This window comes from Chrysemys picta, chromosome 9 (assembly GCF_011386835.1).
Source record: "Chrysemys picta bellii isolate R12L10 chromosome 9, ASM1138683v2, whole genome shotgun sequence".
In the NCBI taxonomy this organism is placed as follows: Eukaryota; Metazoa; Chordata; order Testudines; family Emydidae; genus Chrysemys; species Chrysemys picta.
The window spans coordinates 57298157-57310805 of record NC_088799.1 but is presented as its reverse complement, the minus strand read 5'-3'; the positions used below and the strand labels follow the sequence as shown (position 1 = coordinate 57310805).

Here is a 12649-nt window from a genome sequence, read left to right as displayed (position 1 = left end):
TTGGGGATCCTTTTGCTTTTGGATGAAACCAGATGAGTGGAGAGCGCAGACGAGTGTAAATATCTTAAGGCAAACTAAAAGAGAAGGGAACTGGACTGGACTATGCCCCATGCATTCAGTATAGGGCCTGTGACCCTCACCAGGACTCAAAGCTGGGCAAAATTCAGTGACACTGAAACATTTTGCAAATTTGTGCGGATTTCACCAAATTGTTTCTGTCAAAAAACCCACAGACAAACCTTCAAATAAAACCCTAATCAAAACATTTTGTTTGGTTATTTTCAAAATGTTTTGATTTTCTCTTCATAATTACTTCATTTCAAAATGTCCTTCAATTTTATTTTTAAAAAATTAAATGATAAGAAAACCTCAAAATCATATAGAAACATTTTGTTCCCCCCAAAATGCATTGTTTTGGCCATTTCAGAATGGTCAGTGCACCAAAAACTTTTGCACTGCTTTATCATGACTGACGTTATGGATGTTTACCTGCAGAGACAAGAAGTAAGAATCTAGCAAGAGATGTTAAGAGTAACAAGAAGGGTTTCTTCAGGTATGTTAGCAACAAGAAGAAAATCAAGGAAAGTGTGGGCCCCTTACTGAATGAGGGAGGCAACCTAGTGACCGAGGATGTGGAAAAAGCTAATGTACTCAATGATTTTATTGCCTCTGTCTTCACGAACAAGGTCAGCTCCCAGATTGCTGCACTGGGCAGTACAGCATGGGGAGAAGGTGACCAACCCTCTGTGGAGAAAGAAGTGGTTCGGGACTATTTAGAAAAACTGGACGTGCACAAGTCCATGGGGCCGGATGCGCTGCATCCGAGGGTGCTAAAGGAGTTGGCGGGTGAGATTGCAGAGCCATTAGCCATTATTTTTGAAAACTCATGGCGATCGGGGGAGGTCCCAGATGACTGGAAAAAGGCTAATGTAGTGCCCATCTTTAAAAAAGGGAAGGAGGAGGATCCAGGGAACTACAGGCCAGTCAGCCTCACCTCAGTCCCCAGAAAAATCATGGAGCAGGTCCTCAAGGAATCAATTATGAAACGTTTAGAGGAGAGGAAAGTGATCAGGAACAGTCAGCATGGATTCACCAAGGGGAAGTCGTGCCTGACTAACCTAATTGCCTTCTATGATGAGATAACTGGCTCTGTGGATGAGGGGAAAGCAGTAGATGTGTTATTCCTTGACTTTAGCAAAGCTTTTGATACTGTCTCCCACAGTATTCTTGCCACCAAGTTAAAGAAGTATGGGCTGGATGAATGGACTGTAAGGTGGATAGAAAGCTGGCTAGCTCGTCGGGCTCAACGGGTAGTGATCAATGGCTCCATGTCTAGTTGGCAGCCGGTTTCAAGCGGAGTGCCCCAAGGGTCGGTCCTGGGGCCGGTTTTGTTTAATACCTTTATTAATGATCTGGAGGATGGTGTGGACTGCACTCTCAGCAAGTTTGCAGATGACACTAAACTAGGAGGCGTGGTAGATACACTAGAGGGTAGGGATCGGATACAGAGGGACCTAGACAAATTAGAGGATTGGGCCAAAAAAAACCTGATGAGGTTCAACAAGGACAAGTGCAGAGTCCTGCACCTAGGACGGAAGAATCCCATGCACTGCTACAGACTAGGGACCGAATGGCTAGGTAGCAGATCTGCAGAAAAGGACCTAGGGGTCACAGTGGACGAGAAGCTGGATATGAGTCAACAGTGTGCTCTTGTTGCCAAGAAAGCTAACGGCATTTTGGGCTGTATAAGTAGGGGCATTGCCAGCAGATCAAGGAATGTGATCGTTCCCCTTTATTCGACATTGGTGAGGCCTCATCTGGAATACTGTGTCCAGTTTTGGGCCCCACACTACAAGAAGGATGTGGAGAAATTGGAAAGAGTCCAACTGAGGGCAACAAAAATGATTAGGGGTCTGGAGCACATGACTTATGAGGAGAGGCTGAGGGAACTGGGATTTAGTCTCCAGAAGAGAAGAATGAGGTGGGATTTGATAGCAGCCTTCAACTACCTGAAGGGGGGGTTCCAAAGAGGATGGAGCTCGGCTGTTCCCAGTGGTGGCAGATGACAGAACAAGGAGCAATGGTCTCAAGTTGCAGTGGGGGAGGTCCAGGTTGGATATTAGGAAAAACTATTTCACTAGGAGGGTGGTGAAACACTGGAATGCGTTACCTAGGGAGGTGGTGGAGTCTCCTTCCTTGGAGGTTTTTAAGGCCCGGCTTGACAAAGCCCTGGCTGGGATGATTTAGTTGGGAATTGGTCCTGCTTTGAGCAGGGGGTTGGACTAGATGACCTCTTGAGGTCCCTTCCAACCCTGATATTCTATGATTCTAAGTGTAGAACTGAGCTGACCCTCCATTTACTTTTTACTACGGCTTTACAGAGCTGATATCATAGTATCTGGGGATAGAAAAAATCCCCAATGAAGCATCAAAATGTATCTCCTTCCAGGACAGGATAGAGCTCTGCATGATATTTTGAGTTGTGATTGCTTCCTGACTCTGGGTGCTGTATATGATCTGCAGGAATAAGAAAGAGGTGCTATTGGAAGGCATATTAAACAGATATAAGCCATTCTCTAACTATTTTGGATTAGGAGACCTAATGTAAACATAATCTGACATCTGCCTAATGCAAGGATTCTTGCACCTTCCCCTGAAGCATCTGCCAGGGGACCTTGTAAAAGCCAGGACACTGGGTTAGATGGAGCCTGGTTCTCCCCCTGGCAGGTTATTTCTGTTTCCTATTCATGTCCTTTCTGTTTTGTGTGTAGTTCTACAGGGATGTGAAGGACTGGTGGCTTTTTGGCTTCTATTTCTGCCTGCCTCTGGCATGCACCGGTGTCTTCTATACCCTCATGTCCTGCGAGATGCTGAGCAAGAGGAACGGCATGAGAATTGCCTTCAATGACCACATGAAGCGGGTGAGGCACCCCACAGAGAGAGGATAGAGCTGCAGCACAAGAGACCATATATTGGCCCTAGTCCACAGTGGGTGTGAAGTCCATGGAGAAGGACAAGTCAGTGGAGTTATGAAAATTGACACCAGTGGAGGCCTGGGGCCTCTAGCTCTGTACAGCTCATCTCTGTTTCATAGAGTTTAAGGCCAGAAAGTTCATCAGCTCATCTAGTCTGGCCTCCTGTGTATGACAGGCCACCACATTGCATCCAGATATCCCTATGCTAAGCCCATAGACTTTAGTTAGACTAAAGAATTTCCTCAGGTGACTAAACTGTTGTGCACCATGGGCAGGGAACAGGAGGGACCAACGTGCCATCAGTGCCCAAGACCCCATGTGATGGCAGGGCATTGACTAGGTGAGACATGCCCAGATGATCCCAGCAGGCAAACCATGCCCCATGTTGCAAAGGAAGATGAACTCCTCCCTTCAGGGTCCCTGCCAGTCTGAGCTGGGGGAAATGCCCCTCTTCTGCCCAGTGGTGAGTGTTGCCAGAGCATCTGGTACAACTCCAAGCACTAGCATTAAGGCTGAAAAACAGTTTGACTTTTAATGCATTATGCTTAATTATATTCAAGTAGTGGGTAAAGGCCAATGGCAATCAGGGTCCCTTTGTGCTAGGCGTGGCACATACCCCCCAAGTGCCAGTCCCTGCCCTGAAAAGTTTACAGTCTAAATAAACAAACCAGGCAAGGGGAGCAGAAAGGGTGGATTATTATCTCCATTGGACAGAAGAGGCAGCGAGCCCAGAGCTTCACATAGGGTTTAATGCACCTAACGCTCATTGAGGAGCTGGGCCTTAGTCCTTTGGTCTAAGATGTCTTGATCTCCACGTCCTTATGCCAGAGTTGCTCCCCTGTTCTCTGTTACATTCCAGGGCCACCCAGCCAATAGCTACAAATACCAGTACAAGAGCAATCATGCGGTGTTAGGTTAGGTCTCCAGCCCAGTCTGGCCCAATCTGACTGTTTTGGGGAAGCCAAGGCCTCCCTGTGTATTTATTATACCTGGGTTATAAATAGTCCTGTTTGCCTGTTTAAAGAAATGTTGTACAGGCAGTCCTCGGACTTACGACACAATTGGTTCCTGAAAATTGTGTCATAAGTTGAAATGTAACGAACTGCAATACACTTCATTGCGGGACCAAGCGTCGTAAAATCGAAACCAATTGCCACAAGTCAAATCGGGGTCAATTCAGAAACGTCGTAAGTGCTGTTCATCGTAAGTCGAACATGGTAAAGTTGAGGTCTGCCTGTATTACCGCAGCAGCTGCACATTGCCAGTGGAGATGTCACTACGTTTGTGGGCAGAAGGGCTGGCTCTGGTAGCCTCGCTGTGTGTTCACATCTTCTAATAGCTGCCCAATGAGGCAGCACAGCAGTCTTACTGCACTAGGAGAGGCTGGTGCTTAGCCTCCTGGCTTGCTTCTGATGTAAACTCCTCTGTCTTTGGCTATGCGTAGGTGAGTAAGGGAGACCTCATGCCTCAGCAGTGAAGGCTCTTGTAGGCCTCACCTCCCCTGCTGGTTCAAGCTCACTGCAGGCCTGATCCAAAGCCCACTGAAGTCAATGGGAGTCTTTCCACTGAATTCAGCATGCTTGGGTCAGGTCCTTTGAGTGTTCACTAATGCAAACATTGCCGACTCTGGCTGAACATAATGTCCCTAGTCCCCACCAGTACTGTACTGCTTGTACTGTGCCACCTGACCCCTCACAGCCCCTCTGATAATGCAGTCATGTAAATTTCAGTGCTGCTGGAGGCATGTAAGGATTTAAGGGGGTCTCCAGCCCTTATCAGTGCTGTGCAATGATCATTCTGAGTGAGCACTAAATGCTGCTGGATGTGCCTACGGATTTAAAGGTCCTCTACAAGAGTTGTGCTAGTGGTGCTCTGCTCCCCTCCTCGGTCAGGCTCACATTGAGTGTGCACTCACCCACACTTCTTCACTTGTGCGTTTTAGCGCCGGGAGGTTGCCAAGACAGTGTTCTGCCTGGTGGTGATCTTCGCTCTCTGCTGGCTGCCTCTCCACCTGAGTAGGATCCTGAAGAAGACCATCTATGACCAGACCGACCCCAACAGATGTGAATTGCTGAGGTGAGGACAATGAGAAAAAGACCCCCACTTCTGTACTGTGCTTCAGTCTTGTGATCACAGCGATATTAATACTGGACTCTGAATCCAGGCTGCTGCTGACTGTGTAATTGTCTCTGGAACTTCAGTCACTGGTTTGTTTTGTTTTTATTTGCTCAATTTCAAGGTGAGGTATCCTTTTAATAGCCACAGAAAGGTGTGGGGTGCAGATATTCCAGTGAGGTCCCAGTATGGCTATGGTAGGTGGGCAGGGGCCTGCTGTTATCAAAGAGCAGTGCACATGTTTTGAGCTTACGGAAAGTAGGATGATCGAGTTAATCAGATGTTATGCTTCCACGCATGAGCTGGTCACTGCAGGGGTCAGGAAACAAATATTTCCCTCATGTCAGAGCATTGCACAATTGGCTAGGTGTGGTAGGGGATTGTTTTGCTTTCCTTTGAAGTTCTAGTCACTGCTTCTTTACAGAAGCAGGACAGTGGGCTAGACAGACCACTCCAAGTACACCATCATTCTCTCTCCTCTCCACCCCCAGTTTCCTCCTGGTGATGGACTACTTTGGTATCAACATGGCCTCCCTGAATTCCTGCATCAATCCCATAGCTCTCTACTTCGTCAGCCGGAAATTCAAGAACTGCTTTCAGGTGAGAGACAAACGCAGCTTGCTCAGACTTGCTGCATGTGCCATGTGCCTGCTGTGGAGGCTCCTGAAGATCTATCAGCTAGCAGGAGCATGAAGCAGGGTGTGGGTTGAGCTTGGTGGGGTGTTTATCATTGTATTACAGAAGAACCTAGAGGTCCCAGGCAAGACTGGGACCCCATTTTGCTGGGCATGGTACATACACATAGTGAGAGACAGGACCTGCCCTGCAGAGTTTACAGTTGAAAAAAAGAAACAGAGAAAGAGAAACTGAGGCACAGAACGGGGAAGTGACTTGGCCAATGGCACCAACTGGCAGAGTCAGGAATAGAATCTAGGTCTTCTGACTCCCACTCATGTGCACTGTGTAGTAGTCCTTAGAGGATGAATTCCCATTTGAGGAGGGACCAAAACCAAACGAATTCTCCCTAGCACCTCCCCAGTGACCTATTTTTATGATGGCTCAAAGGGTCTCCATTTTGGTTACTGATGGTCTCACTCCCATCATATGCTGCTCTCAGCAGGGCTGTGAAGTGGAGGAGAGGGGTTCGATCTGGAGCCAGCAACAACTGATGCTCCCTGCAACACGAGCAGCAGCAGCACACCATGCACTTGCAGGAAGCATTGAAATGTGACCTGAAGCACATGGGGAAACAGTCAAGTTTTACTTCTGGGGGAATTCTGCGCACAATATTTTAAGTCTGCAAATTTTATTTGTCAAAGTAATGCAATATAATCATGCCAGTTTCAATTATTTTGGTAATTTTTTTAAAACTACAATACAATGGATGGAGAATGGGAGTGGAGGGTGCATTAGAGGAAATCCCCAAACTTCCTAGTCTAATAGTAATGTACCTAGGTTTGACTCTTTATTTCTAGCTATTAGTCAACAAATCTATGCAGCCATATGCTCAGTGTTGCATTGTAGGCAACTGAAGAGCAAGGGAGAGCTGGGGAATCAAACTCACAATTTATATTGGCTATTGACCATCTCCAAAAAGGTCCGCACCAAACAGGTAATGGAGCACATTTGGATAGGAATTTTTTTCAGAGCAAAAATTTAGACCAATTCTAACCACTAAAGCACCATAAGCATTTGTAAGGCCATACTGTCCTTTACACCACTCTGGCAATATAAAGGAGCCTTAAAACTTTTACACCTGTTTTATATTTCTGGGGGAATTCACAAAAACAATGGGAACAATTCACTAAGCAGGCAGGCTGCTACATTCTGCTCTGCCCCATGCCTACCTCCTCAGAAACACCCCAAAGCCCTGCCTCTCCATACCGGACATGCCGCAATAGCGAGCAAGAGGGACAGAGTATCTCTCTCTCATGCACATCTGCACAGCCCCTCACCCCACCTCAACCCAGCGGTGATTTCTCTACCAGCTGCTCTGGACGGCCAAACCAACCTGGCTGCACTGCAGGGGAGGGACGCATGACCGCTCTTGTGGGCTTCCCTTTGCTTCCCCATCAGAAGTCATTTTTCTGCAGGGAAACAAAGAAATCTGCGGGGGACATGAATTCTGTGCATGTGCAGTGATGCAGAATTCCCCCCAGGAGTAAAGTTTAAACTTGGTCTTCCCCTGGCCCAGCAGTCAAAGCAAATGGCTCCCAGACAATGCATGGGCTGAGATCCCTTCACACAAAGGGTGCTGTGGTCTTCAGTGCTTACGGTGCCTGCAAGAGCTCTGCTTTATGCTGTACTTTGTTCAAAATGGCTGTACATAACAACAAGAGCATCACAATACCCCGATCAGACTCTGTCTGTGAAGCTCAGCCCTTAAGGGCATGGCCCCTAAGACCACAGGGTCACCAAACAATTTCAAAGTATGATAAATTGAAGTCTGTTTCCAGATAATTTATTTCCAGATAATATATGTATATATTCTCCCAGGCCAAGACCCTGCCAGTCACTTACCCACAAGACCACCCTTCCTTTCCACAGTAATAGGGGATATTTCACCATAGTCCCAGCTCCTAACCTCTTTCTGTGTATCTCTTTCCAGTCCTGTCTGTGCTGCTGGTGCCAGAGACCAGCCTTGAGCAGCGCACCAACGGATGATAAGGGGTCTGTTGGGAAGTGGAAAGCCAACGGGCAGGAATTGGGGCTGGACCGAAGCAGCTCCCACCTGAGTAATAAGTACAGCTCTGCCTAAAGAACCATAAATCAATTGGAGAGCTCACCGCAAGAGCTGAAAGGAGCCATCCATCCCACTCAGTCATTTCCTGGCTGGCTCTGAGTCACTTGCTTTCCTTTCACAGATCCATTGGAAAAAGCAGCAGCGCTTCACTTACCATTGAACTAGTCACTGCCGGGGGCCTTGGAACCTCACTTCTCATCTGTTCCTTTATAATCATCTTTTTTGTTTTCCTCAAAGGACCTTTTGGGTTTTAAAGCCTGCTGGAGAAGCTGAGTAACCCAGTGCTATCTGTCTCCAGACCACCTGATTGGAGGGGGAGGGGGGATGGTGCTGTGAGTGATGTCACGATTAAACTGACAGAGGACATCACTGGTGGAGGTCAATTCTGATCCTACAAGCTGATACATTAAGAAGCTAAGGTGAAACCAAAGCAGCTGCATCACAGGCCCATAGCCTTCCCCTCTTTGCTGCTGGGACACAATCACTGGGGGTGAAATTCACCCTGGACAGCCAGCCAGCAGAAGTCCGAGGCTCCATTTAAGCCCTGTTTAAGCCCAGAGGGTGCCTAGGAATTGCGCTGCCCTCTGCCCAGGGGTGAATTTCACCCTGCATGTCTATAGTGTAACAACACAGTGGTGTATATAGAATAGAGCTGCTTAGGGGATGTTATATTCTTAGTAGAAATGGGGTTAAGAAAATGTTCCTTTTTTTGAAATTGTAGCATACAAAGAAATGGGCTGCTGTAGCTTCTCCCTTCTCCTTTCCAGCAGCTCCTTCACAGTGAGAGCTGTCTGGTCATGTTGGTGTTTGTAAAGGCAAGCACAGGAATGGCCTTGGCTAGAGTCAACATGGGCTAAAACCAGGCACTGTTGGCTGTCATCCACCACTCAACTCTGCCAACTTGTCCTTAATTGCTATCTGCAGCACCCCATGTTGCTCCGGTCCTGGTCCTCTTCTGAACAGGAAAGATCAGCTCTGCTGGGGTTGTGCTATGAACAGATGCCATCAAGCTCACTGCACATGTCACCTAAGTTAGGAGATGAATTAGAAGTGAAAGGGAACCCTTGATCACTACTGGGTCTGAGCAATGCTGGCTCTGCGTACCTAGCTACAGGAACACTGTACCGCATAAATTCATAGAGTCTAAGGCCAGAGAGGCCTGCTAGATCATCTGTCTAATCTCCTATATATCACAGGCCAGAAAATGTCATCCAGTTCCTCCTGGCTTGACCCCATTGATTTGTGCTTGGCTTAAGCCTGTCTACCTGAAAGACTAGTCTTGATCTGAAGGCTTCAAGAGATAGCAAAGCCACCACATCTCTTGGTAGTCCATTCGTGTGATTCACTAAGCTCAGGGACACAGTTCAGAGACCTCTAAGGAAACCCCAGGTGTTGCAAGAAGTGGTGCTGGAGACTCCTTAGGACGTACTGGTCCCTCTCTTGCAATACTGAAACAATGCTCCAGCATGGTGCTGCTGGCACTGTCGTTTGGCAGACTAGCCGTAAACCCACAATTCTGCCCACTCGTGGTGGTCTATAGGCCCATCGCGCTCCGTGCTAGCATCAGAGCTGGGAGCCCTCATGCACTGGGGCCAGATTCCAGCATAGGGCTTACGAGAGCTGCTCAGAATATGGTGAAGAGCCTTCACTGACATAGTCGACCAGTTCAAACAGGCTTTCCCCCTAGAGCTTCCACAAAGGAACAATCTGGCATTTATTCCAATGATGTCATGAAAATTTTTATGGGGAATTTTCATGAGGGAAGGGGTCAGGTTTTCTCCTTTCTTTCCTTTTCTTTTTTTTGCCCCTTTGTCCCCTTTTCCATTCTGCCACACACACAAAAAAAGGGGTGGGGAGAGTAGGGAAAAAAATGAAAATAAAAATCCTAGTTTTATTTCACTTTTGGTATTTTGCTTTACACACACAGAGACACACACACTGACATGCTTTGCAAACATTTCCATTTTGAAAAAAGCCCAATTCGCAATGAGAACAAATTGTTTGAAAATTGAGCCACTCTAGTAATTACAGTCTGCCCAGCTAAATGCCCATGATACTTGATTGGGCTGTTCTTGCCTTTACCTCCTAAGAGTTACACAGTGCTGCTGTTACTGTGTTCTCTCCCCCCACCACCACAGAGGTGGCTGCAGTGCTCCAGGCTGGAGGGCACTTTCTCAACAGCAAGTATTTTTAAATCATTGTGATTTCTGTCAGGGTCCTGGTATTTCCATGTGCTTTCAGGTGACCTGAGTGAGCGTGTGTGTATATACTTTATATAAACTGCAGTCTCTGTGTTCCTGTTCAGCATGTGATCTGACATCAGCACCCCCATACCACCCTGCATTAACCCCAAACATGGTCACCATCCCCACACTCTGGAATCAGAACACTTAGTGGCAGAGAGACTGAGAGGATCTTAAAACCAGAGACAGCTGACTGATTAAATTGATCTCTCCATCCCATTGGGTTACCAAGTGAGTCAATCAGCTAAGTTGCCCTAAACTTTGGCATATGGAGCAGCCTAGAATTTCTAACGGGCCAGAAAAAGGGGCAGCTGGGGTTGGAGAGGGCAGCTGCTGCTTGTGGGGGGAGAGATCCATTGGAGGAGGGAGTCCTGGAGATTTGCTCCTGTGGGAGAGGAAAGGCTGCAAGCCAGTTTGACAAGTCTGGTGGTCATTTTCAGGTGACTTTGAGGCAAGGCAGGTGACATTGCAGGAAAAACTGCTGTCAACCCAAATGGTAAAATCAACACAGCAAACAAACTGAAACCAACCCAGAAAGAACAGCAGACCCTCACCAGCATGTCAATTCCCATGGGGCTAGCACTCCCCAGGCAGCTTGGCTAGCTTCCGTCCTGATACCCTCTGCTCTTCAGGGCTTTCTGGCCATTGCTCTTCATGTCCTTGAGCTTTCACTGGCTCCTTTGCTGGTTTTCAGGCAGTTCATTTCACCATGATCCTGCGATGCCTGGATCTGAGGGCTGCACTCAAGAACTAGAGCTGGCAGCGGCCGTCTCTCTGGTGGACAGGTCAGGGGAACAGGTGGCAGGAGCAGAGAAGATGCCTCATTTAGGAATGGCAGCATTTCAGAATGCAGAAGGAGAGGCAAAGGGGGCATTAACTCACTTCATCAAGACAGTAACTAGGGCTATTTCTCTTGGTTCAAGAGAGACTTTGGACCATGGCAGAGGCCCAAATCCTCAGAGATATTTAGGCATCTAATTACCATTGATTTGAATGATAGTTAAGTGCCTAAATATCTCTCAGGATCTGGGCCAAAGTGCTTTGTGCTTCAAGGGACAGGCATGGGAAGAGGGTCCAATTCCCCTAATGCTTGGAGCACCACTTGCTGGATGAGCTGCAGAGCGACAGATTGTGCAGGTCCCCAGCACTCAGCTGAACACTGTGCCACAGTGGCACAAGCAGGGGTTTGCAGACGGGAAAGAAGGACACTCATTAGTTTATAGCTGTAATTTTGCCCCTTGTTAGTATCTTCCCTGTGGAAAAATGTTGCTAGTACCAATGCAAAAGAGCTGGCCCTTATCATGCCATCACATAAAGGAAGCACCCAGGGATTCCTCACTAACCCAGACCATGGAAAGGGGCCTCAGGTCCTCCTAATGTTCAGTAGGCTGACAAGGAATTTGGGCCTGTGACTCATTTTATTCCACCTTTGGGGACCCCCTTGCTGCCTTGTGCTATATTGACATATGATGGGGGGGGGGCAGATGCACTACTCCCATTAATTTCAATGGGAAATGTACCTCTAAATCCCCAAGGGCTGCTTTGAAGCTCTCAGCCATAAGCATTGAGTGGTGGCGGTAAATACACAACATCCTATACTTTCAACAGCCACAAGCTACTCATTGGCACTGGAAGGAGAGCTCAGGGCACTTTGCAGTGCTCGGACCAGACAGACGTCAATTACAGGCACCCTGGGGGACTGCAGATCACTGTATTGATCAGCCAGACATAGAAGAGCTACAAATCCCTTGCCTTTTCATCCTAAAGGAGCAGTTTTATTCATTTCCACATTAACCATTGCATGCAAATCAATGTTTAGTTTTATAAATGTTTCAAATCTTTCAAAACAGCCTCAGATCCACGTTATAAATATTGCAACAAATAGGCTGCTGTGAATTTATTCCAGCTCTAGATTCTGGTGGTTCCAGCCATGTTCTTGTTTAATGAGGACCTCAGTATCCTTCAGCATAGCTGGTCCCTTGCAGCTCACTGGAGCACCCTCTGTAATTCTCTTGTCAAAAGCAACAGATCTCAAAGTTTATTTGGCCAACAGGAAACTGTATATGCTTTTTTTGTACCCTTTTGTATGATAGATGCATTTAAATGTAATTTCCCCAGCCTTAAAATATCATCGTTGGACTAAGACCAACCCCAGAAAATTTTTGCCTGAAAGGAAAAAAATCTCTGAAAGTTATGGGCACCTGAAAACAGGGAGTTACAATGGAAGCTATTCTTCAGCCTTAAGTTTAGCTTTCACTACCAGCAAAAATGATAATACAATGACATAGCCACCCATGGAACAAGATCATATCTACATGATGCATCCAGCTTTGAGAGGCAGATAGTATAATTAAGCATGTATGTAGCCATTCCTCTCTTCTCATTATGGGGGGGGAAAAGAGGACAAGGAGGGCTTCAGAGCCAAATTTAGGGCTCATGCAGCAGTTATGTCCTGACACCCTGAGATATCAGAGAAAGTCACCCGTCAGCTACCAGAAGCCAGATGGGTTTCAGATCATGTAAACTACAAGGAGGTTTATTCTCTGTCAGTTGTCCTCAGCTGAGCAATCATG

At 47.1% G+C, this 12649-nt stretch overlaps 1 protein-coding gene across 3 annotated transcripts in view; it reads left to right on the top strand.

Moving 5' to 3' along the window:
• LOC101933665 (endothelin receptor type B-like) overlaps positions 1-9732 on the top strand; it is a 33059-nt gene extending 23327 nt beyond the window's left edge. Inside the window, exons 5-8 of one of the 3 annotated variants that reach the window (XM_005311311.4) lie at positions 2772-2921; positions 4918-5051; positions 5582-5690; positions 7699-9732. In XM_005311311.4, coding sequence (XP_005311368.2) covers positions 2772-2921; positions 4918-5051; positions 5582-5690; positions 7699-7848 — 543 coding nt within the window. In that variant the 3' untranslated portion in view covers positions 7849-9732. Of the gene's footprint in view, positions 1-2771; positions 2922-4917; positions 5052-5581; positions 5691-6207; positions 6465-7698 lie in introns of those variants that run through there. The other 2 variants (XM_065556261.1, XM_065556260.1) reach the window with 2 other exon arrangements.
• The last annotated feature ends 2917 nt before the right edge of the window (positions 9733-12649 follow it).